The sequence below is a fragment of the Cygnus olor genome, chromosome 10 (assembly GCF_009769625.2).
Source record: "Cygnus olor isolate bCygOlo1 chromosome 10, bCygOlo1.pri.v2, whole genome shotgun sequence".
Classification (NCBI taxonomy): Eukaryota; Metazoa; Chordata; class Aves; order Anseriformes; family Anatidae; genus Cygnus; species Cygnus olor.
The window spans coordinates 3,248,855-3,271,928 of NC_049178.1; the positions used below are offsets into that span (position 1 = coordinate 3,248,855).

The window sequence follows — 23,074 nt, forward strand, 5'->3', positions numbered from 1 at the left end:
TGTTTCCACAATGTTCAGCCTCTTTTAGTTCAATCCTCATATCACAGACCAGCAAGAATAAAATGTTTTGTAATCCCTTTCCTTTCCTTCCTGATAACAGCAATTGCATCAGCCGAAAAACACTTGTCTTACCAACACATTCTCCATCTTTAAGTTCATAACCTGGCTGACAGCTCAATTCCTGGAGACATTTAAATGATCCCATCGTGTTGACGCAGTGTTCCCTCCGCTGGCAGGTGTGTGTATCTGTTACGCATTCATTAATGTCTACAAGAAACAGTTAAACAATTCAGTGCCTCATATTTATGAAGAAGTCTGCCTCTTCTTGCTCTCTTTTGGAAGGAATCAAAAGCTCAGGTGAAACCTTTTCTTCCAAAAGATATTTGATACAGACTTTGCTACAGTGTTCAGATGAAAGATGTTTTATTTCAGCACCTTTTGTTAATGCCGAGTGACTCGAGAAACACAAATCACAGAGAGATTTCCTCCCACCCCCACCCCTCCCCAAATGTGCAGTGCATGGTGCAGGACAAGAGACGGACAGAACTGATGAAATGCAGCAGTGGGCAGAGGGATGATAATCGGCTTCCCATTTACCGGATAGAAACCTCCTGGATAACTGAGTGAGAAAATGATTCATGCTCATTGCTCGTTACCAGGTTTTCCTAGCTTGGGCTACGTATCAGTCCTGCTGCTTCGTGCCAGATAGACAGGAGCCGCTGGTGTGGAACTGCTGAAGAGATAGGTACTGAAACTGCCTGCCTCACTGCAGGTGGAGCCACGGACTATACTTATTTCCTAAGGAATAACAGCATTACAACCAGGTACGCAAGAAAATAGGGAGAGAGAAACCCTGAATGCTCAGTTAAGTTTGTAAATTTGTATTTATATCTTTTAAGAGATCTAATTTCAGCAGGTAGAGCACTGAAAAAGTTATTTAAAAAATCACTTAAATACCAGATCGTGGAATGTAGGACACAATTTGGAAAAAAAAAAAAAAAGCCATACATAGGCTCAGATAAAATCATTTCAAATTCAGATTTTGCTTAATAATGAAAGCAAGGGATGGCATGATGAGCAAATACAAACAACAAAAATAAGTGGAGCTTTGGAAAAGAAACTTTCTTTCCATTCCACACAAAATCTGACACTTCCACAGATCTGGATAAAGCTAAGATGTATTTCTCAAACAAACAAAAGCCACATGTGACCGTAACCACTACCAATATCTGGCTTCTCTGCACATGAAGCTGTTTTCACATCACACAATAAAGCAAGTGTTGTTTAAATAAGATTCTTGTTTTAGCTGTAGAACATAATTCCCAGATAAGCACATCAGAGATATTACTTCCCCCTGCAGAGTATGAAAACAGGAAAAGCCCCTTTAAAAGCTTTTCGTCTTCAAAAATGTGTCAGCTTTTTCTCTGCCAAACAGATGAAGAGGAGCACCAAGACATTTCTGTTCCTGCTGAAGTCAGCTAACTGGTGACATGCACTGAGTTTTGTAAGGCCAGCATGCCAACTTGGTGCCCATTCACTTTTCATTTGTTGGGCTGATTTTTGGTTTTGTGTCAATTTGGTTTTTGGTTTCGTTAACTACTGCTATTCTTCACATGCTGTGCACTTGGTTTCCAAAGTCACCTAATCAATCCATGGCAGGGTCACTGCTGTCAGCTGGATAGCTTTCTGCCTGTCCCGCAGGGTGTTTGTGCACTTCCATGGAGAGGCAAGTACTTGCCCATTCTAAAGCTTTTGCAGGGTTATGTCTTCCTAATGCTCATCCAGCCTCCCAGTTTCTACACATTAGCATGAAGCATAGACACCAGTATTCTCCTAACTGGCCTTGGGGAAAAAACAAAATAAAAAAACCTCACGTGCTGGGAGAAGAACATGAGCTGCTGGGAATCTCTCTCACCTAACTAGATCTAGTTCTTAAATAAATTTGAGATACTTAAAAAAAAAAAAAAAAAAGACAAAAATGGCTGTGAATAGCCACTTAACAGCATACAAATTAGTGCAAGTCTTTCCAATGATTTAAGAGGCTATACAACAGATCTGCAATTATTATCTTTTCTTGCAAACCACAAAGGGCCTTCTCATATAAACAAATTGTCAGCACTACACTGCATCGTATCAACTTAAGTCACTTTAGTATATCAAAAGAGCCACTAGGAGGAAAGCATATTTGTCTGCAATACAACTTAAGTACTATAGGAAGTATTCCACCTGAATAGAAGGTGCAGAGAGGTAAAAAGAGGATTAAGACTTCACAGGGAAAAAAAAATATATAATTTAATGGTTTTGGTTATATTTTTATTCAATTTCCAAAATTATAAGTAATTGAAAAAATAAGTGCAGCTGGCCAGAAAGCATTTTAGAAAATTAAAATTATAGAAACTAAAAGATTGCATGCCAGATCTTTGCTTTCAATGAAAGGTTCATGCACAAGTGATACACTGACAATCGCTAACGCCTAACATTTGTGACACCGGCTGAGATGCAAGGCTCGGCCCTGCCCTGCCCAATGTTAGGGCATGAACCTCCATTTCTGATATTGGACTGATCACCAGACCACCACTGCTTCCTTTTCCTTGTTATTAAACACACATGCCAATTTTTGGTCCCCCCCCCCGCTTTTTTTTTTTGGAGTAGCTTCCCAAATGGTTATGCCACAAAAGGGGACCTCAGAAGAACTGCAGGACCTTTCCCACACGTTCCTGTCAGCCCATGCTGCTGCTGTCACTATCGACACCTATCACAAAACTGCCTCCCCCAGCATCAGGGTAGGAAAAGGCATCTCTGGCAATTACAGCCACAATTTGTGCAGGGGCAGGTACACGAGCGTCTGAAGTGGCTCCGTTCAGCCCAGGATGCTCCTAGTATCATTTTGCTCTACCATCATGGCACAAGGTAGAGGGGAGCAATGACAGAATACATTTTGTTAAGGTCTTTTGTCCTCCCTACTGATTACCCATAAAATCAAGAGTGTCCATAACCTGTCTGCCTTCAGTACTGGAAACCAACTCAACAAGTCAATCAGATGATTGACAGAACACTACAGAAAACAAAAAGTTATATTTCCAGTTTAAAGCAAAGTTAATGCTCAACATTGGACCAACTGCTGTCTTCACCTAACACAGTTAAAACTGAGGTAGGGTGAGATTTTATTTATAAAAACAGAAAAGGAGGAAAAATAATTTAGTTATATATTAAAAACAAGTCCAAAAGTTAATTTTGGAGAAATACTAGGGCTACGTATGTGGCAACAACATTCCACACTTTGTGTCAGTAAAAACCAGGATGAAATTTAATCATGTAACACTTCTTTTTTCCTGGAATTGTTGTTGCAAACATATGCATGAACCCTGAGCATATCTGTTGTACGTAAGAAACTGACATTTTTGCAAAGGAATATCATCATTTACCTAGTGCCATTTTTTCAACACATACTTCTACATCCAAGTAATAGTTTTGCACTTTTTTTTTTTTTACACAAATGTGAAACGCAGACCTTTTTGGTTCTGCATCTGTAGTTGCTCATGAATTCTCTCTCTTCAAATCACTTCATGTCAATTTATTTTATGGAATACAGCTGTTTTATTTAGACCTGTTGTTATTTTGCCACCATCTATCCTGTTTCTTAGTGGCTTTGCCGATGCACAGTCCCTATGGTTCAGCAATAAAATGACCACTTACTGGTCACTCTGGCAGGAGGAAAAGTTTAGATGAGAACAGCAAAGAAAATAAAACAGTAGTCTCCCATCAGCATGCACGTGGGTGGTGGTAATGACTTTGCCTGAAAGTCACCAGGAAAAACAATCCAAGTTAAAAAAGACCCAACCTGGCTCTTATCTCTGGAGAACATGGAGCTCTTAACCCTAAAGACATTTCAATATCTGTTCACAATTACACAAAGCTAGTGTGTGCGAGCTATTTAAACAGCTGGTGACTCTTCATTGTGCGTGGTTGGCTTTCAGGAATTCTGGATATCTGCTCTTGGATGCACCTGGAATTATAATCTTCCACAGTTTGACTAAAGGAAATTCAACAGATAAAAGGTTATCAGCTGTTTTGTTGCTGTGCAAGGGTTGTTCCTCCCATCCCTAAAATATGCAAATAGCAACATAATTAAAACAACAATAATTTGCAAACAAATTACCAAAGCTTTCCTTATGGTGTTTGAGATAGAACACAAAAGCAGTTAAGCTGGAAAAGGATAACTTAGGCAAATATGGCTGCAAATGTGGCAGTTGCACAAATCAGAAACCACAGTATGCTTGTGGCTTTCCCCTTCGACTAGAAACATAGCAAAAATGTCAAATACAGCAAATGTTCTCCAGGCACCACGCACAGAGCAGGGCTGTATATGAGTAGGGAGAACACAGGATGTATCTAACCAACAGAAGAGAAACATCAAAGTATTCTAGACTGTTTAACAAGGATACCTGTTAAAAAAAAAATGCATCAGTTAAATCTAGAGCTTTGTTTTTTAGTGAGGAAGAAGAGGATCTTTTAGCTTCACAATGAGTTGTATCTTCCATTTTATTAGCAATGCCTTAGGTGTATCTTTCATCAATCACAATAAAACTATATAAATAATGTCATGGGGTAGAGGACAGGAGAGGAAGAAAGTGAAGAAAAGGAAGCACTTGGAATCTTCTACTGCACCTTCTGCCAAAGTTGCTTACAAACATGCATTAACTTAGTTTCAAAACACTGCTGAGAGATGCAGAAAAGGACAGATATATCCCTACTGCATAGTGCAGAAAAAACAGCAAGGGATTAATGGCAAGATTTTCCAGAAGAAGAAAGCAAGGTGAGGCAGCTCCTTCAGCTGCTCACTTGCCAGACGTTATGTTCAGAAGTGCAGTACATGCTGGGGGATCTGTGAAAGCCATGAAAGGCACCACACAAACTGGCCAAGTGTAAATACTACAGTCCATCTCACAGTCTGGTATTTTAGCTGTAGAGGCTTCCTTCCTTCCAATGTTGTTCTCTCAGCCATTTCATTTAAACTAAATAACTTCATTATTTTGCATGCTCATGAGTATCTCTGATTAAAAAATAATAATCCAATTTTGACAATTTAAGGAAAACCCAGAAGACGGTAAACCAAACGTCTGCTCTAAACTATGACATTATACAAATTTCACCATGCCCCAATGCCATATGTTCTCATTACTACAATGAGATCATAGAGCTTTCAAAGATAGGAATAAAACTAAAGCTCTGATACTGTGAGATTGTGATGGTGAGAAAAATAATGTTAAAAACACTAGGAGAAGTTCAGGAATGGAAGAAGGTAAATGTATTCACCCATGACATTATAGCCCCAGCACCACTGCTTTCATTAGTGGCTGGAGGTCTCCAGGTGCTTGGTTCTTCCAGGCATTATCACATAACACTACTGCAGCTCAAGTGCCTTCCAGACTGGCCTGTAGAAAAGTACTCCAAATAGAAACTTTTTCATAAGCTCAGGCACTGGCTGCTTAAAGCAAACGAAATCCTCACAAATACGTTCGTAAAAATAGATTAGTTTCTTACAAGAAGTTAAACAGCAGGGATGATACAGCAAAATTATGATGCATCCTTGACTTTTATACAAAGAAATTTGTGCCAGAATCATCAAAGGACTGATCTGAATTTTAAAATTTCATCATTTTTTTAACAGATCTTTTCCACTGCCTCGACCTAGGCAGATTTCTTATGAACTTTTGCTGTTTTGTGATGTCTGGGGATTTGGCAGTATTGACACTGTCCAGAGAGATCAACTGCTATAATAGTCAGTTCAGTTTAACAGTCATGAGAACTGCTGTGGTCATCATACCTATGAACTTTTATGACTTTCAAGCAGTTATTTGTATCCTGAGAATGTATTGCTAGGGAAAAAGCCAAATAGCATACAACTCATGATGTTAAGTGGCTGAGCAAATGGTGAACATGTGTTTTTACTAACTCGTATTGAAATGTCATATGCAAAGATGGCTAGAGAACCTTTTAGTACAAATGGTTTAAATGCATTGCAGAGCATGAAGAATTACGATGCTGTGGTGAATGGCTTATACCTATCATCTTACCAACACATTTTCTATGCCTGTTGAGTATAAAGCCCTCTGCACAGATCACTCTGTGGTTGACACAGTAGAATGATCCCAATGTGTTCACACATAATTGTCCTCTGGAACAAGCGTGAGCACCTGTGAGGCACTCATCCAAATCTATATCAACATGTTGCAACCAAAAGGGAAAAATAGAATGCTATTAGAACGATTTCTTAAATGAAACATTTCTTTCACGCTGGAGATCTCTAAATGAAGTGTCTTGGAGCTACCACATAAGCATGTGCTATAATAAATACAGTGTTACACTGAAAATACAGCTGGGATAAACCCTCAGAGATCATCTAGTCCTTGCTCACACCCCTGCACCTTTGTCATTCCAGAAGAAGCTATTCTTAAAAATAGGCAGTGACACAGGTGCAACACGCACTCTTCCCAGGAAACCTGTCCCAGTGCATAACCATCCTTACCATCAAATACTTATTTTAACACAGATTATAAATGTCTCTTGCTGCAATTTAAACTCATTACTTCCAGTGACATTTGTGAATTTCTCCACCTCCTGCAGGAAAGTGAATGCCTTGAAATGCCCCTTTTGACTCCGACATTAATCAAATTAGCTTCCACCACACTTGAGTAAGCATTGCACAGCAAATATTTATCTGGTGATATTAAATTCCCATTTCCTTCACAGGCTATCTGGAATTCCATCAAAATGATTTGTTATTCAATAAGATCTGAGATTAAGAGGGATGTGGATCACTTGTGAGCAATTCTGAGCATCAGAAACTTCTACTCACATTTCACTGCTGGCTGTTGCTCCCATACTTACAAATTTCTAATAAAGGTATGTCACAAGGCATTGCTTCTCACCCCCAAAATCTTTACATTTAAAACGTATAGAATGTGAAGGATCATAATGCAGCTTCGAAATTCACTGTTCGTCATGGTGCAGGCCTGAACTTCAGCGTCAAGTGAAACGCATGGAGCTGTACCAACCCACAGTGGCACATTCTTTGTACCAGTGAAACCTCACATTTTCAAGGCAGCAGAAATGAATAAAATAATAACCCACCACCAACAAAAAACAGGTCACTGGGCAGATCTGTAGCTCTGAGATGGTTCCCCAAGGCAGCAGACATGCCCAGGTCCTGCCAGCTGCTTCCATTCTCAGGAAGAGAGGCTGCGAGTCCATAGCTGAACAGTTAGACTCTGGGAGAAGCAGCAGTGGGAACAGACACTTAGAGGGCTGAAAAAAAGTCTGGGACATCAGAGGAAACGAGCACAAAACCGGGCTTGCCCTCACCCAGGTAATAGGCAGTCCAGATAGATGTGCTTCAGGAGTTACCTATAAAAGACCTGCTATTCCTTCTGCCAAAAGGTCTCAGAGGCAGCAGTTTTGTCTCTGTACTGCCACTTGCAATGCACAATACTGAAAATAAAGAACCCTTAAGAAAACACCTTGGGGTCTGCGATCAATGAGGTCTATATAATAATGTTTTAATCATGTCTCTGTGGTGAACCATAACCACTTACCTTCACAAGAAATCCCATCAGCCATGATAGTATATCCAGACAAACACGAGCATACAACATTTTCTTCCACAACATTGCAGATGTGCTTGCAGGGACCATTATCTATACCAAGCAAAATTGCAAAATACATTAGCATTCACAACACAGATCAGCTGAAGTTACAATGCTCTAGGTCATCCAAATACACTCCCATCATAGACAATGGAGAGTGCAGTTTGTAAACAATCTGTCCAGGCAGCCCTAATTGCTGCTTACAACCCTCCAATCACACAGAAACACACCTGTGCCAATCCCACCTCTATTGGGCACGTTACACTGCACAGCTGTGCTGGTTACCTTAAACTAAATAGCAGGTGTGTAATAACCCTGAAATCAGAGTACAGCCTCAAATTACCCCCTCGGGTTTCCCCTGACAACTTCTCAGGCTTGTGCCAGCAGTAACAAGTTAAGGATATGCACTGCAATCACATCGGTGAAGGGATGTGTGGAATTTTATTCTGACTCTTTAAACATTCCTCACCCATTTGCATCTGCAGTTTTCCCCTCTGACATACCTTTGCACTTATCCTGCTCTTCCTGTAAGGACACGATGAGAAGAGGCTGAGCAGGAGAGGCTGCCGGAGGGGCAGTGGGTTCTGCTTCCAGGCTTGTCACCTGTCCTCCGTCAGGGTCTGTAAGGCAAGGCGGGCAGAGATGGATTAAGGGCAGCATCACACCCACCAGGCACCCCATGGTAAGAGCCCTGGTCCTAATCATCCCATGCCTTCAGGGTCTGTAGTAAGGAACATTTTGGTGATGTGGACAACTGTCTGTGCATGGAGCCGAACAGTTGGTTTTGCAAGATGCCAAGTGTTTGATGAGAACAACTGTGACAGTATGACCGCGTGTACACAGAGTGCTGCTAGTTAGTGGAGATGCTCACACGCGTCATGGATAGAGTAGGAAGCTGGGTTGTAAATAACTTCCATAGAGTAAAATATGTCAACATCTTATGAGTCAAACCAAGTATTAATTTAAAATTTTATAATGCTGTTATATTGCAAAGACAGTGGGTGTCTTTCTTTTGGTGCACGGGAGGGAAAAAAAGCAGAACTCAAAACAAGTTCAACAAACTCATTCTGTATATCCTATTTCAACACAGATGAAAAGCAGATGCTCACCTTTACAAGCGCAGGATACTCTGGAATGACTTTTAAAAAGCCAAGTGGTAAACATGACAGCTGCTGTTATTAAGATTTCCGACAAAGTGAATAGTGTTTTGTTTGTTTTTAATGAGAAGCTCTATTATATCAATAAGAATAATCCAGTTTCTAAATATCATCAGAATGGAAATCTAAATCCATAAGGCTAAATTCTTTCATTCATTTGAGTTCAAGCATCACCTGGAGCAAAGCATGAGCCACCAAACAATGGCAACAGTAAATGACTAACTGCAATTGCTATATAGGTTTGGAGTATGGGGAAGGGTGATTTCATTTTAAATAAAACAAACCACAGACGTACAGTGGACCATAACACAGGAGAGGTCAATGCAAGACACTTTATTGTGGCATATCTAAAATGATTTCCCCAAAGAGCAGAGAAGTGAGAAGCTGATGTTTCAGCAACGTACACGTTCTCCTTGCCTCAGGGAGCAGCTGCAAGAACATCACTTCTAAGCCTCGTGGAAAAGTATGACACTTAGAATGCAGAAGTTAAATACAAAAACATTCAGGGTTCTGCACAGAGCAGGAAATGCTCTAGGACAGGTAGAAACATAAAGTATTATATCTAATCACAGGAGTAAGAATTACCAGCAGTGTGAGATTTAAAACGGTCTGGTGTGGGCCTCCATGCACAGAACACAGGACAGAGATGTGCATGTACACAGAGGAAAAACGAGGAACAACAGGCCAGAATGCCACACTGCTAGGCAGAGCACGTATTTGTTAGCCATGAATAGTAAGGGAAGTGCCCTGCTCGGCCATCTCTCTTGTCCAGCCCATAACGTGACCCAGGACTCCACAATGACAGTAGCAGCCCTGCTTTGCCTCGCTCTTCCTATGTGTCTCAGATGTCTCATTCCAGTCTTCTACCCTTGCCTCAACCAAGCTCTGTAACCCCCCAACACCTCTTGGCACAGCAGCCTTGCAGAACTGCCAAAAATACCGACTACTCAGATACAAGATGTATTAACCCAAATCTGCACTTCAACAGAGTTAGTAATGGGAGAAACAAAGCAAAGGAAAACAAAAAACACTGCTATGCTCCAGGTGAGTGATCAAGCCAAACTTTGCAGAGCTAAAATAAGAACCATTTTCTTTAACACTTTTGGATTAGGCTCTTTCCCCAGAATTTTAATATAAACAGAGCATCAGCTGCTGCAGAAACAGTCAAACACATTATTGATGTAAGTACTGTAATATTTTGTTGAGAAAAGTGACATAATGAATACTCATCATTTGGCTTGGGCAGGAGGTATGTGAAGTCTAAGGAATTTTGTCATGGGATGGCAACACTTCATGTGCTTGTTAAATAATTGAAAGCACTTGTAACTAATCTAAGGTTTCAACTTTTCAGATTATCTGATCTGAAATCTTGCCATTGGAGAACTCCAGACATCAATACGATTATTACACAATAGACATTCTTTTCAAGACTTCCACTACACTATATATTTGGATTTTACATCACTGAAAGATGTTAATGATTTTACATAAAAATTGAAGTTCAGGAAGCACTGCTGTGTGTCTGAACTGAATAAAGTTTATCTAAAGGAAAGCTAACTGCAAAATAGAAAATGATTCTAAAAAGAAAAGGTATTCCATTAACAATCTTTACAAATCCTCTTCTGAAAAGTTAAAATGGTCTTGATTTGAATAAATTTAATACCCACCCTGATATCATGCTACAGATATACAAAAATTAAGTGTAATCTAAGTTTCCTGAGGGGTTGTTTTTCTTTTCATTATTAACCTGTCCAATTTCCAGGGAAAACATCCGTGCATCATTACCCACCAAAAATCTTCATAGAAACTACAGAGAAATTGAAGAAACGCTTGGTAGGTCAGTAAAGGTGGCAGAAAGACACCATCATTCATGGTTTTTCTCCCCGTTTTCCTCACCTGGAGAGCAGCTGGTCCCATCTTCTTGCAAAGTGAATTCCGGGAAACAGGAGCACTTGTAGGACCCCACAGTGTTTATACACAAATGCTGACAGAGTTCCCCACCGTAGAGAAGACATTCATCCAGGTCATCTCCAGGCAGGTTATTTGACAGCTCAGCTTCATTGCTGATGGACAAAGCTTCATTGTGATCTTCCGTCTCTGAAACTAACAGAGAACAAAACATGCTGGTTCTCTAACAGGTGCTTTGGCATTAGGTCTGTAAGGATAGAGCGTTTGCTCACACAAACTCCAGATACAGTAAAATCTACCCAAAACGGTTACTTCAAGGACAAGAGAAAATCCATCCATCCTGAAGATAAGACCACTGTGCTGGACACATCCACTATCTCTTTCTGTAAGGCTGGACGGACAGACGTTTCACAGGAGCCATGGAGGAAAAGACCTTGAGAGGTCACAAGCTCAACTTTCATGCTCACTAACACCATTGATGTTATTTGTACTAAGGCATCACATTGAAACTTCATCTGAAACTGTCCCCACTGCAACACCACATTCAATTTTTTAATTTCAGGAGAAAAAGTTAACCAGTTAGTTTGGAGACTCTTCAACTAACCACTATTAACTGGTTAGCTACTTCTGCAGCTAACAATATAGCAAATATTAATAGCATAACAAATATTCCAGGACCCACTTCATACTGACATGGCTATCCCATTTACTGTTTTTGAACACTGGCAAAAGCATTATCCTTCTTTTCAGTTCTTGACCAAGTTTGGCAAGACTTTCTGTGATATTAAATGAATTGTTCAGTGAGTTACTCAGTCAGCTTTTCTTAACACATACATGTAAATTTCCTCGGTCAGTGTAGTCTCAGCTAGGTTGAAATAAATCCTTACTCTTTTTGGCAAGAGAAAATACACATTTCATTCATGAGAGGAGAATGGACAAAGTTTGAACCCTAGCATATCCAGGAGGTTACCGAGCAATTCATGTGTGACAGGTGGCTACAGAGTGATGCTGGAAGGAGTATGGCCTTGGGCTGAGGGAAGCATAGCTGTCCAAGCTCCAGATTTGTCATGCTCCCTTTGTCATGCCTCTTTTACGGCAGGGATTTGACCTCAGGGATTTACCCAGGGATTTGACCTCTTCAGCATCACCATGCTCATATGTTGGAAGAATAAAACCAAACTTGCAGTGCTCTAGGGCTTCTCCAGTGTATGCTGTGGGAAAGCTCCTGTGATGTTCAGCAGTACAATAGGAAATCTAATTCCTGGAGGTTTCATTGCTAACATAATGCATGGGGCTACTTTGTCTGGAAAAAACTCATAGTTTGTTTCACACAAAATCTTTCAGGACTGCTAAAAGAAAATCAACAGCTTCAGCTTTGCTTCTTACAAAGGGCTAGTGGCTTCCTGCCCACCAGTGGTCTAAAAAGGTCTTTAAGTTTTTTTGTTTGTTTGTTCAAAACAAAAAACAACAACAACAACAAAAAAAGGAGATGACGAAGAAGAAGAAGAAGAAACTGCCAGGCAGGTCTCATCTCTCATCTAGCTGGTCTTCATGGCATACTCTGCATATCACCCAGAAGCAGCAGCACTTCTGTTTGTTATCTGGCAGGTCCCTGCACTATGCAGTCGGGGCGGGGGACACTCAAACACTACAGCAAAGGTATGTTCTGAGGATCAGTGTGAGACAGAGACTGTATCTGCAACGTCTTCAAATTAAAAATGGACACTAACCCTTCTCAGGTGTCACTGTTGGCAAAGGTTCGGGATGCCTTTTTATTTCTGGCTGGATAAAGTGATCTCCCCCTTCACAGCAGGACAGCATCACATGACTGCAGGGGTAGCCCAGATTTATGTTGGACTCGCAGGTTTTCCCTTCACTCCTTAATCGCAGGCCCAGATTACAGCAATCACAGCATTGCTGCAAAAGAAAGAGACCATTAGTAACAAGGATTTCATAAAGTCTGGTTCAAGGATGAGCCCACACACACACCTGGAACTGATCTGCACTTTCCTTAGCAGTGGAGCATCTGGAAAAGTGCTTAGGGTTTAGACAGTTGCAAACATCAAAGCTTTACTTGTGCTAGTCTTTGCCATTCCTGCACAAATGGGTTGATCACAATGAGGATAAGCAAAAAGTCTCACTGTGACACCAACTTCAGCGGCTTCACATGGAAGGATGTAGTAGTGCTGCAGATCACCTCCCTCCAGCTCTTGCACCCAGCCATTACTTTGTTTTTTGTATAAGCAAAAACAACACAGATCTGTATGTTGCTGTGTTAGATAGATCTTGAAAAACGGCTAGTTGCTTGAAGCAATGTGAAAGGAATTGCAAATACCTTGCATATATACAAGGATCAGCAGCAGCCCCCAAGCTGTCAGTATGTCAGTAAAGGCTATTTCCTCTACGCACCACTGCCCTGCAAACCTACTGTGACCTTTAATTACCTGACTGTCCTGGACACCTGCCTAGACAGTGCCTAGAGAAAGGCCAGCTTGTATTTTGTGAGCCATTTGCCTTCCTTTTCTTTCCTGAGCGAATCTAAAGCATCAGCTTCACTGTTAGGTTGATGCAATGGGGCAACCCTTAAAGGCAGTCTCTCCTGCAGTTTCCTCTGCTGCAGGCTGCAGACAAAAACAGTCTTGTGCTTTACTCAGTTACATAAAATCTATTGCACATTTAGGCCACAAAGGTATTAGATAAGTTATATCAAACTCCAAACACACTTCAGAAAGTCCATACTGTGTATGGACAGTGGATATCTAATCAAGCAAGGCAGCTGAGGAGTTGTGTCTGCTTCAGAGACACACAGAGGTCATATGTGAATTGACAATGCCTGTCTGGATTTAAATACAAGTGTCCTGGCACTCCTAATACATACATTTAAGATGCCTTCCCTCTGATGGAAGAGTTATAAAATGCAGTCCCTTCCCCTCTGCAACTCCTGTGCTAATCAAGACATCCAGCTCAGCAGCACCCACTTACAGTTTGCAGCTAAACTCACAGAGCCTCTCTGAACCCAGAGAAGCTATTTCAGCCTATTCAGATCTTCAGCCTGTGAACGGGCAGGCGTCAGACACATAAAATGCAGGTCATAATTCAACCTGGCACTAGTTAGCTATGTCAACAGAAAGTCCAAGGACGGAACAGAAGAAAATTGAACTAAGCTCTTACTTCCCGAGAGAATTCTGACTTGAGGAGAGCAAACGAGAGCAGCGGTGTTGTAAGGGTTGGACGCAGTATGGAACTGGGAAAGAATCATGTTTCATAAGTAGCAATCATAGATTGGTGTTCACATTAAAACAAAGCCTGTCTCCACTAGGGAGATATGAAAACTTCTTTGCTAGCAGCCCAGGCTGCAGAAACTCTTCTGCTGAGTCACTTCCAGAGACAAACACTGTAGCTTTAGGGTTTCTTGGGCTTTTCACATGTGTCCTTTGATAATAGCTCTTGTTTTCTGTCCGTAATTTCTAATCTGAAAGGTCCCCAAACATCACAGATAAAAGTTATGCACTGTTCACATTTGCAAATATGCACGCACAAAGATTTGGCTTTTTCCCCCCCAAAACAGCCTGACATCAGCACCCAAATATGTTTGCGAGCAGTATAGAATACAGCTCCTGAAGATGCTGAATTATTTTTGATATTAAAGGGACAAAGCCATATGTTCAAACTAACTATTAAAAAAATATATATCTAATTATATTAAACTATGGTCATGCTAGAAATGAGAAAAACCCTATTTTCATCCTCCCAAGTCCACAATTCCCTAATTCAATATTTCGTCAACTGAAAATTCTACTTTCTGTAAATATTTTTTAGTTCTGGTACATTTTTTTCAGTTTCAATATTCAAAAAAAGTTAACCACAATATATGTTTTTACCAAAGCGCTGTAAAATGTTGGAATTTTTGCCACGAGAAATACGGCTTTTTTCAGTCATAGTTTTAATTCACAGTTTATCCTTTGTGCAGGCATCACAGAGGGTATTAAATCAGTCACACACTCTTGGGTTCACATATTTTCCAGATTAATATAACTGTCTCATTTTCCAGTAAAAAAAAAAAAAAAAAAAAAAAAAACAAACATATTCACCAAAAAGTTCCTTCTAAAATGCAAAAACTTGAGTGGTTCTGATCTTCTGCTAGCCACCTTTTGAATTTCACCAGAATTCTATAAATCATTTAACAACCAATATGACTATTTTTACATCAACATTGACAGTCATACCTTGAGAACCACTGTTTCATTCACAATGTTCTATGCTCCTCTCGAAAAAAATCATTCCTAGAACCCTGTACAACTGGACAGCATTTTGGTGCCTCCATGCACAAGTAAAAAGTTCCTAAGCATGTGCTTTTTGTCTTAAACAGCAGGTACAATCAGCCTAAGATTAATTTGCATTGATCACAAGCTGAGTAGCTGGATTTTAAGAACTGGCACTGCTACATTTACCTTGAAGCAAAAGTAAGGACCCCACCTCTGAAATGCCTGCAGAGGACATATGCACATTTGTTACCAGCAAGTAAATCCTCTGGAAAGGAAAACGTTACACTGGGACCAGCACAAGGAACTATTCCACGAGAATATTTTGCAACTTGATTCAGCTAAGACAAGAATGATGACGTTTTCTCTCCACTTACTCCTGAGGAATGGCATGTATGATAAGATTTACTCTATGTCTCATGCTCTGCATGGCATGCCGAAGACCCTTGGTGAAAATTTAAGAACAATAATTGTCATACTTCAGAAATATTTTGCGTTTCCAAATGCAGATTCACTTTGTATGCTAGTGGTAGACTCCAGACCCAAGTAGATAGCAGTTCTGAAAATGACAAATTGGCATAGCTAACTAAACTTTAAACTCCAGAGTAGACATCCATGCATTTTGCTTTTCCAGTGAACAGCTATCCACAAGAATCACCAATGTATAAGAACAGACAGAACTAATGACTTTCCTGCTGAGACAACAGAAGCTGCACTTAAGCTTAGATATAGCTATGTAAATAATTATCAGAGTGAAATGAATTCTGAAATGCACTCTTCTGGTAAAAACAATACAACAAGCAAGATGCTGAATCTTCAAACTAGTTTAAATTGGTTTGGCTCCACTGATTCTCATAAAGCAAATCCCATTTACACAAGCTGAGGCTGTGCCTTGTGATTTGTACCGCTGGTTAATGGTCTGCCGTTACTTATGAACAAAAGCTTCCATCATCATCTAAAACACTTGTTCCTCTAGTCCATCGTTTTGTTTAACTGAGAAATGAGGCTGCAATTCAATACTGTACCCAAGCAAACTGTTTGGCAGTAGATTTTCCCATTATATCTTTGATTGAGTTTTGCCCTAGCATTTTCTAAAGTCTTCTACAACACAGATACAAAAACTAAAATGGTCTTTTCAGCTACTTCCAAAGTGAGAAGGCAAAAGTAATACAGCAAGTTAAATCTTAAAAATGGAGATGGAAATTATTCAAATCATCATTACTGTGAAGTTCTAAAAGGAGCTGCATCTCCAGGCAATTTACACCTAAACTCTAATAGCAAAAATCCGTAACTGCGTAATTTCCCGGCCTCACTCCTGCTACTTTATAATTTACCAAGCTCCATACTAATGCACAAAGAAATTACTGCTAAATGCATGAAATGAAGACAACTCACATTCAGAACAAAGCATACAGAAGCATCACAATTTACCTTATATGATGATCCTCCACAGGTATCGCTTTCCTCTGGTCCACACACATCTCCGTCCTTTGCAGCAATCATGCCAGCCAGGCAGCTGTTCTCCTTGATGGTGGAGATGCAACACTGCTTCTGAGCAATTCTGAAAAGGATCAAGGAGGTCAAGTGTTCACTGACATTCAGAGGACATCAGGATGCGATATAAAAAAACCTAGGGCTGCCAGATTCACAGTACATCCCATACATTTGAGCTCTCTTTAACGTGTCTCAATACTAATATAATACAGTTTGTACCAATGACATTTGCAGGATAATTTTTTTCTCATTTTTAATAAAAAGATGCACTGATAAAGGCTCAGGAAATCAAGTGTTGAGGTCACTGTCTCTCAAAGTCTGGTCAGCAATATCCCTTACAGCTCATCTATACCTGTGTTAAAGTCCTTCATCCCTACACTTTGCTTCTCACAAGCCATCAGAAGGTTTCAGAAACAGACAAACCTTTTCCCTAAAAAATGAGGAAATGAAAATGCTCCCATACACAACATACTTCTTCCCCAGCCAAAGGCCTGATGCTCTGGACAGTACTTAAGGACAGTGTCACATCGCAAAACACCTTTAAACTCTTTATAGCCCCCGCAGATTGTAACCTGGAATTTAAGCTTTCATCTGACTTCGGAGAAAGGTTGACCTGATCACTATATGAAGTACTTTTGGAACATCCATTTCCTATAAATGGCTCTTCAATCAAACATTTTAATGAGATTCACTGAAGGTTGAAATGAAACAGATTCAAATCATAAACAGCAAGTTCCCAAATGATATGTAATAGATGTTCATTGCCTACTGACTATTTTAAATTGTACAGTGGATTTTCCAACCCCCTTTCAAAGAGATATCTGCTTCTTTCATTCATATACAAAAGGGCAGGCAAAACGATCACCCAGTCCCTTTGGCTTTGCTCCATGAACCTGTGCACAGATTCATGCAGCACGGAGACTAGCAACACCTTGGGGTGGGGGGACGTACATCTGGTCCCACAATAGCAAAGGACCTATGGTGGTGAAGGGTGAGGACTGAGGGTTGCAGGCCACAGGGAGCCTCCTGGATGAATTACGTTGAGTAGGTGAACTATAGGTTGGACATACGTGACACTGAGGAACTTGTCAAACCTCAGCTGAAATACTGTATTATGGTACAAGTAAAGACAAACTTCTGTTTGGGGAAGATTTGGTGGTGTGAAGGAATTGGGCAAAGTTGTTCTTTTCCCTAGAATAGCCTTGATGTCTAACTATATTTTGCTGATGCAGTGTCACAAGAAGGCACACTGCCTTATGGGGTGCCCTCATAGTGATGAATGAAAGGTTGATGCATTTTAACAGCCAGTGCCTCATAGCAAAGCAACTCCCGTGCAAGAGAAATATTAGCAAGCAAACAATTTTTGTCTATCAGATACTATTATGAATCCTACCAAACACAGTTGTCCTGGGAAACAAAAGCTTTTCTTTTCTGAGAATGAAGTATTTCTGAGTTTTCATTCTAATGTCTCAATTAAAAATGAAAAAAATAAAGAAAAAAAAAAAGCAATGTCTTTTATTCCAGTAGGAACCAGCTAGTGACAGCCACTTGGCCACTTTCACAATGCAAGTGGCCTGTTTCGTCAGCTTTAAATTAATATTTTTATTCTGGACAGCATGAGAGAAGCCTAACCAGTAAGTGGTAGTTTGAATTTGATTACAGGAAGGGGATTACCACCATCATGTCCTTTGTTTCAAGAAAGTTACCTTTCTAATCCAGAATGAATTGCCAGCTAAAGAAATATATATTTTTTTGAGCTATGAATGGTTATTACCCAAATATATTCAAGAACCACCAACTTAACTATTGTTGATTACATAAGACATGGAAACTTTCGTAAAAAAAAAAATTGAAATTAAGAAAATTTCTAGAAATGGGAAAATGCTGCTAGGAAGTGTTTTTATATGTGCAAAGTTATTAACAAACTGAAATCTCTGTACATTCACATTGTTCTGAATGTGACATTTATCCATGAGAAATTCCATTCCAGTATGAAATGCATAATAGAAACAGTATTATTTGGAGTATCACTGGCCATTTTTTATTTTAGTATTTTTTTGAATTGTATCAGCACAACTCAGTTTTAGCTACCGTATTACTGTAAATGAATTGGAAACAGCATTTCTTCTTCACAAACCTACTGACAGCAGGCCATACAAACAAGTTGTTCAGAGAAGATGCAGAATATTTCTACATTAGGAAAGTGTTCACGAGTTAAGAGCAGAGCAGTGGTGTCAATTTACTAAACTGGTATGAGTCTCTAACTGGGATGAAGAGGCTCAGCAAAAGCAGGATTCATACTTGTACAGCTGATGTAAGTGCCACACAGATAAACATTGCTCTGTTTGATAAAACACATTTCAAGAGATAAAAACAACTAAACTGAGTCCGATGACATTTCACCCAGCCTAACATCCTGTCTTTGAAACAGCCAGCAGTGCACACTCTGGGAATATTTTTACATCTGGCTATCAATTGACTACCTAAGGATTTCCTGTAACTTGCTTTATTTTAAGTTCATTCATCTAGTTGCTACAGATGAGCTCTTTCTGCTAGTCCCAGTTACAGCAATCTTCTCTGGTGTAGAAGTCATTCCGAGGTAATTTCTTCCAGCTGTTCAACAGTACCGATGTGTCTGTACCATCCATGGAAACAGACAAATCACATCTAAAAAGAGGACTTCAGATAAGAAACATTTGTTTTACTGCATGGCATTTTAAGTTCTAGGGAAATGGGAAAGATCAGAAAATTCATACCACTGTGTGATGGGGTTTTGCATAAAACCCTTTTGCGGATCAAAAGACCATCATTTCTTGTATGGCCATGGCTGAGCAAGAAATTACATTCCTCTGCTCAGAGTGGGACATCACATTTTACACATTGCTCACCACTGCCTGCCTGCTTCCAAGCTCTATGCTAACAGCAGCCTGTATAACTCTATAGGCTCACCCAGACCTTGATCATTCCAATTAATACATTTCCCATCTTGCAGTTAGTGTTTTACAGAGAGAGGCCAATTCAGCACATAAATAGAAAATGGCCAGAGACAAACTACCTCAAAAAGTAGCTTTAACATTTAAGTTTTTGCCACTTAAAGACTCAAAAATGGCACCAGGCAACAACAGATCCCTTAATCTGCAGTCTCTATAAAAAACCTACAGCCTCTACAAAAACAGCGGGAGCTTCAATCCTTTGCCTCGGCAGAAAAATTGATCCTTCAGGGCACTGAGGTCACCTATAAGGCCCAGGTATTGACAGTCAACTATCCTGGCAGAACAGTGACTAATTCGTGCAATTAGTACCTATCTTCCGCTTTTTAAAATCTTCAGATCCTGAGTCAAATTAACAGCAGATTCTCAGGAGCTTGCAGTACTTGCGAGCATTCTGGCTCACAAAATGGCGCAGTCAGCACGTAGGTATGTGCATGGTGACCAGCTCTGCACAATGGCACATCTCCTAATGAGAGCAGTAAGTTTTTGTCCATACTTTCAAGTTTTTTCAAATACTTCTCAACAATAAATGTAGCTTTATGCAAAATATTTACAGGTGTTTCTTAAATCTTTAAATCGGGGACACAACTGAAATTTTGAAAGTAAAACAAGTGAACTCCAAATCTCATATTCTGTTAAATCCCAAGGGGATTCACAGGGACTGGAACATTTAGGATCTGAATTTTTCATCTAAACCCAGCCTCAGATGTGCAGGTGCAACTCATTAATGTATTGGATTTGCACCTACTTAGGGTATGGCTGGAATTTTTTAATCTGTCTTTATTTCATGGACAGTTGGTATGGGTCAGTAATGTCAAGCCAGTTCTCAGTGGGGGATCTTAATCACCCAGTAACTTCGCAAAGGTGCAACGATACAAACTTGGATAAAGCTGATATATGCCAAGCTTCTTTAATGCTGAAAGCTTTGGGATCACTCTGTTTCTGTTGCATCTTTGGAGTCTTGGATAACTTTGCCAACAGCCCTCCCTAAGGCCTGTATCAGACTCGGCGGGAGGACAGAGAGATGGGATGAATTGCAGCTAGAGCGATACATTTTCCATGTCACTTTGCACCCATCTTCCTTTTCCTGATGAGTTCAAACCTGGCATCCTCATGCAGACCAGATGCTACTGATACTAGCAGCATTATCAAGACGTATGGTACCCTCCAGCTGAACACAGACATCAGAACCAGCAGCCATTCACATAGGACAATAAACACATCATTTAATGATACAGATAATCACTGCATTTAGCACTTGCCAAATGGAATACAAACACATTTAGCTACTCTGCCCTTCTATTTATCTGCAACTCCACAGATGCGCATAAAACTGGGAAACAAAAATTCATGTTCTGCTCACATGAGAGAGGAAGAAGAGGTTAAAAGGTTTCTGCTGAGATTGGATTTTGAGGCAAGGGAGGGGGAAGTCTTTCTTCCTATTTTGTCATGGCATATTGCCAGTGTACCAATAATTTACACAGAAAAATGAAAGAGTTCCCAGTCTCCTGGACATTCCACAAATAGAACAATAATCTGATATATTCTAAAGGACTGCTCTCTACATTAATGCTAGATGCTTGGTTTTGATTTACGTACCTGCAAATATCACCATCCACTCCACTTACAGGAATTTCTGTGCACTCCCCGTTATCGATAGCCCACTGCTGTCCAGCTCCACAGCAGCTCTCAATCAATTCCCTTGTAGAACCTGTATAAAACATACACAGTCAATATTTTGTGTGGAATCTGTCATGTGTGACTTTGTTTTCTTAATTGAAAAGATATTTAAAATAATGATAGTTCAGGATTTTTATATATTTTATTTCGTTACATGCAAAATAATTTAATTTTCCAACATCAAAGAATGATACGACGTTGCTGGGGGAAGGAAAAGGAGAGGGTTCTCAGCAAGTGGCCCTTGGTTCACTGATTCCGTTAGAATCAATAGAATTTCACCTTCATCAATCTTCAAGTATCCAAGCTCATATCAGACTGTACTCAGCTATGTCCTTAGAAGGCCAAAATCCAGGTTATTTAAAACAGAAAAAATTGAATACAATTTACATGGAAGTGCATCTTTAACACTATTTACATTTAAATTCACTGGGCAGGATTTTAATCTCTCAGTTTTACAATGGTGTAAATTTTCTAACTGCAGAAGAATAATTTAGCACAGAAAAATAATTTAGCAAAGCGTCAGTACAATGACATAATTCTTAACACGCCAGAATAACATATACTACTAGAAGCGATATTTTAGTAGTATGCTCTGTACTTACTTATGTATCATACTTTGTAAGCTCATTCTACTAGTGACAGTCATGTAGAACCACCAGTTCTCAGCTCCAGGTTACAGAAACAAAACAAATGACAGACAGAGGCAGCATTGATACCTGCAGTACCTTGACTTACATGACCACCTGGTAATGTCTTTTAGTGAGGCATTGCAGAAATAAGTTAGAGTTTTAAACAGAAAGAAAAGGTATAACTGGTTTGAAAACAACCTTGTCTTTGACATCTCTGAAAAAAAAAACCAACTGAAAAATCATGTTTGGCCAGTCAATGCAGGTTAATTTAGTAAGTCACTAGACTGTTGTGGCAAGACCTTCATTATCATTAGCTCACAGTTCACAATAAATGAAATACAGCACACGGAGCATGCACAAGTAGGTATATAGCATACACAAGCCTCAGCAGCTCTCTTATACTTAGTTATAATTATGGAGATCCACATACGAGTGACAACAAATGGAAATGCATTCCTTGTCACAGTCCCTTAAAGTTCTTAGTACTTAGCAAGTGTATTTTTAGTAGGCTTGGTACATGTAGTGTTAAGAAATTGTTTCCATAAATTAGATTACGAAATTTCACTCCTAGGACTTACCTAGAGAACATACACCTAGAGTGTCCTAGGGCTGAATTTGAGGCTTCATCTGGTTTAAACCATCAGAGAAAGGGCTTGAGGTACATAGGCCTGATTCTGCTAACACACTCACATACACATGTAGGCACTAAGATGGAGTGAAAGAGATGGGCATGTAAAGTGCTACACTGTTATGTACGTTTTTCCCTGTGGCTATCCATTTCAGATGTAAACGTTCAGGTTGCAGTGAAAAAGGACAAACTAGTGGGTCTGCAGTACACCAGGTACCTACTGTATAGAACGGAGCCAAGCCACATCAGACTGGTCAGAAACAGTATCTTTTGGAGTCTTTACAGAAGTTTAACTTGTGATGGGACGTCTGCCACGCTACTGGGGTGCAAACACCAACCAACCCCTAACATAAGCCAACTGAACTGATGCTGAAGTGCAAGGAGCCTTCCCTACGGCAGCAGCTGGCAAGGACAGCACCGTGTCGCCAGCAAGATTTCTCCCCTGACCACGCATGCAGCCGCTGGGCTCCGTTGCACAAAGCAGGCAGCCTCCCCCTCACCAGCTAACAGGGTACAAATATGATGAAGTGATGCTTTTTAGAGAGACAGAAGGTAGGTTATAAATGCTTCGGGGCTGTGATTTTGCAGTAGTGCTATACATGTCAGTACACATAATAAAGACGTTTCAGACTCAGAGGCAGTGGCACAGCAGTGAGGAGTTGGAGCAGTGCCTGCTCTCT

The 23,074-nt window shown here is 40.1% G+C and overlaps 1 protein-coding gene across 1 annotated transcript in view; it reads right to left on the reverse strand.

Annotated features, from left to right (window-relative positions):
• Window positions 1-23,074, reverse strand: part of FBLN2 (fibulin 2) — a 104,668-nt gene that overhangs the window by 15,271 nt on the left and 66,323 nt on the right. The window contains 7 exon segments of the mRNA XM_040568429.1: window positions 133-267; window positions 7,596-7,697; window positions 8,150-8,266; window positions 10,700-10,906; window positions 12,442-12,628; window positions 16,405-16,534; window positions 21,057-21,168. Of these exon segments, the coding sequence (XP_040424363.1) occupies window positions 133-267; window positions 7,596-7,697; window positions 8,150-8,266; window positions 10,700-10,906; window positions 12,442-12,628; window positions 16,405-16,534; window positions 21,057-21,168 (990 nt within the window).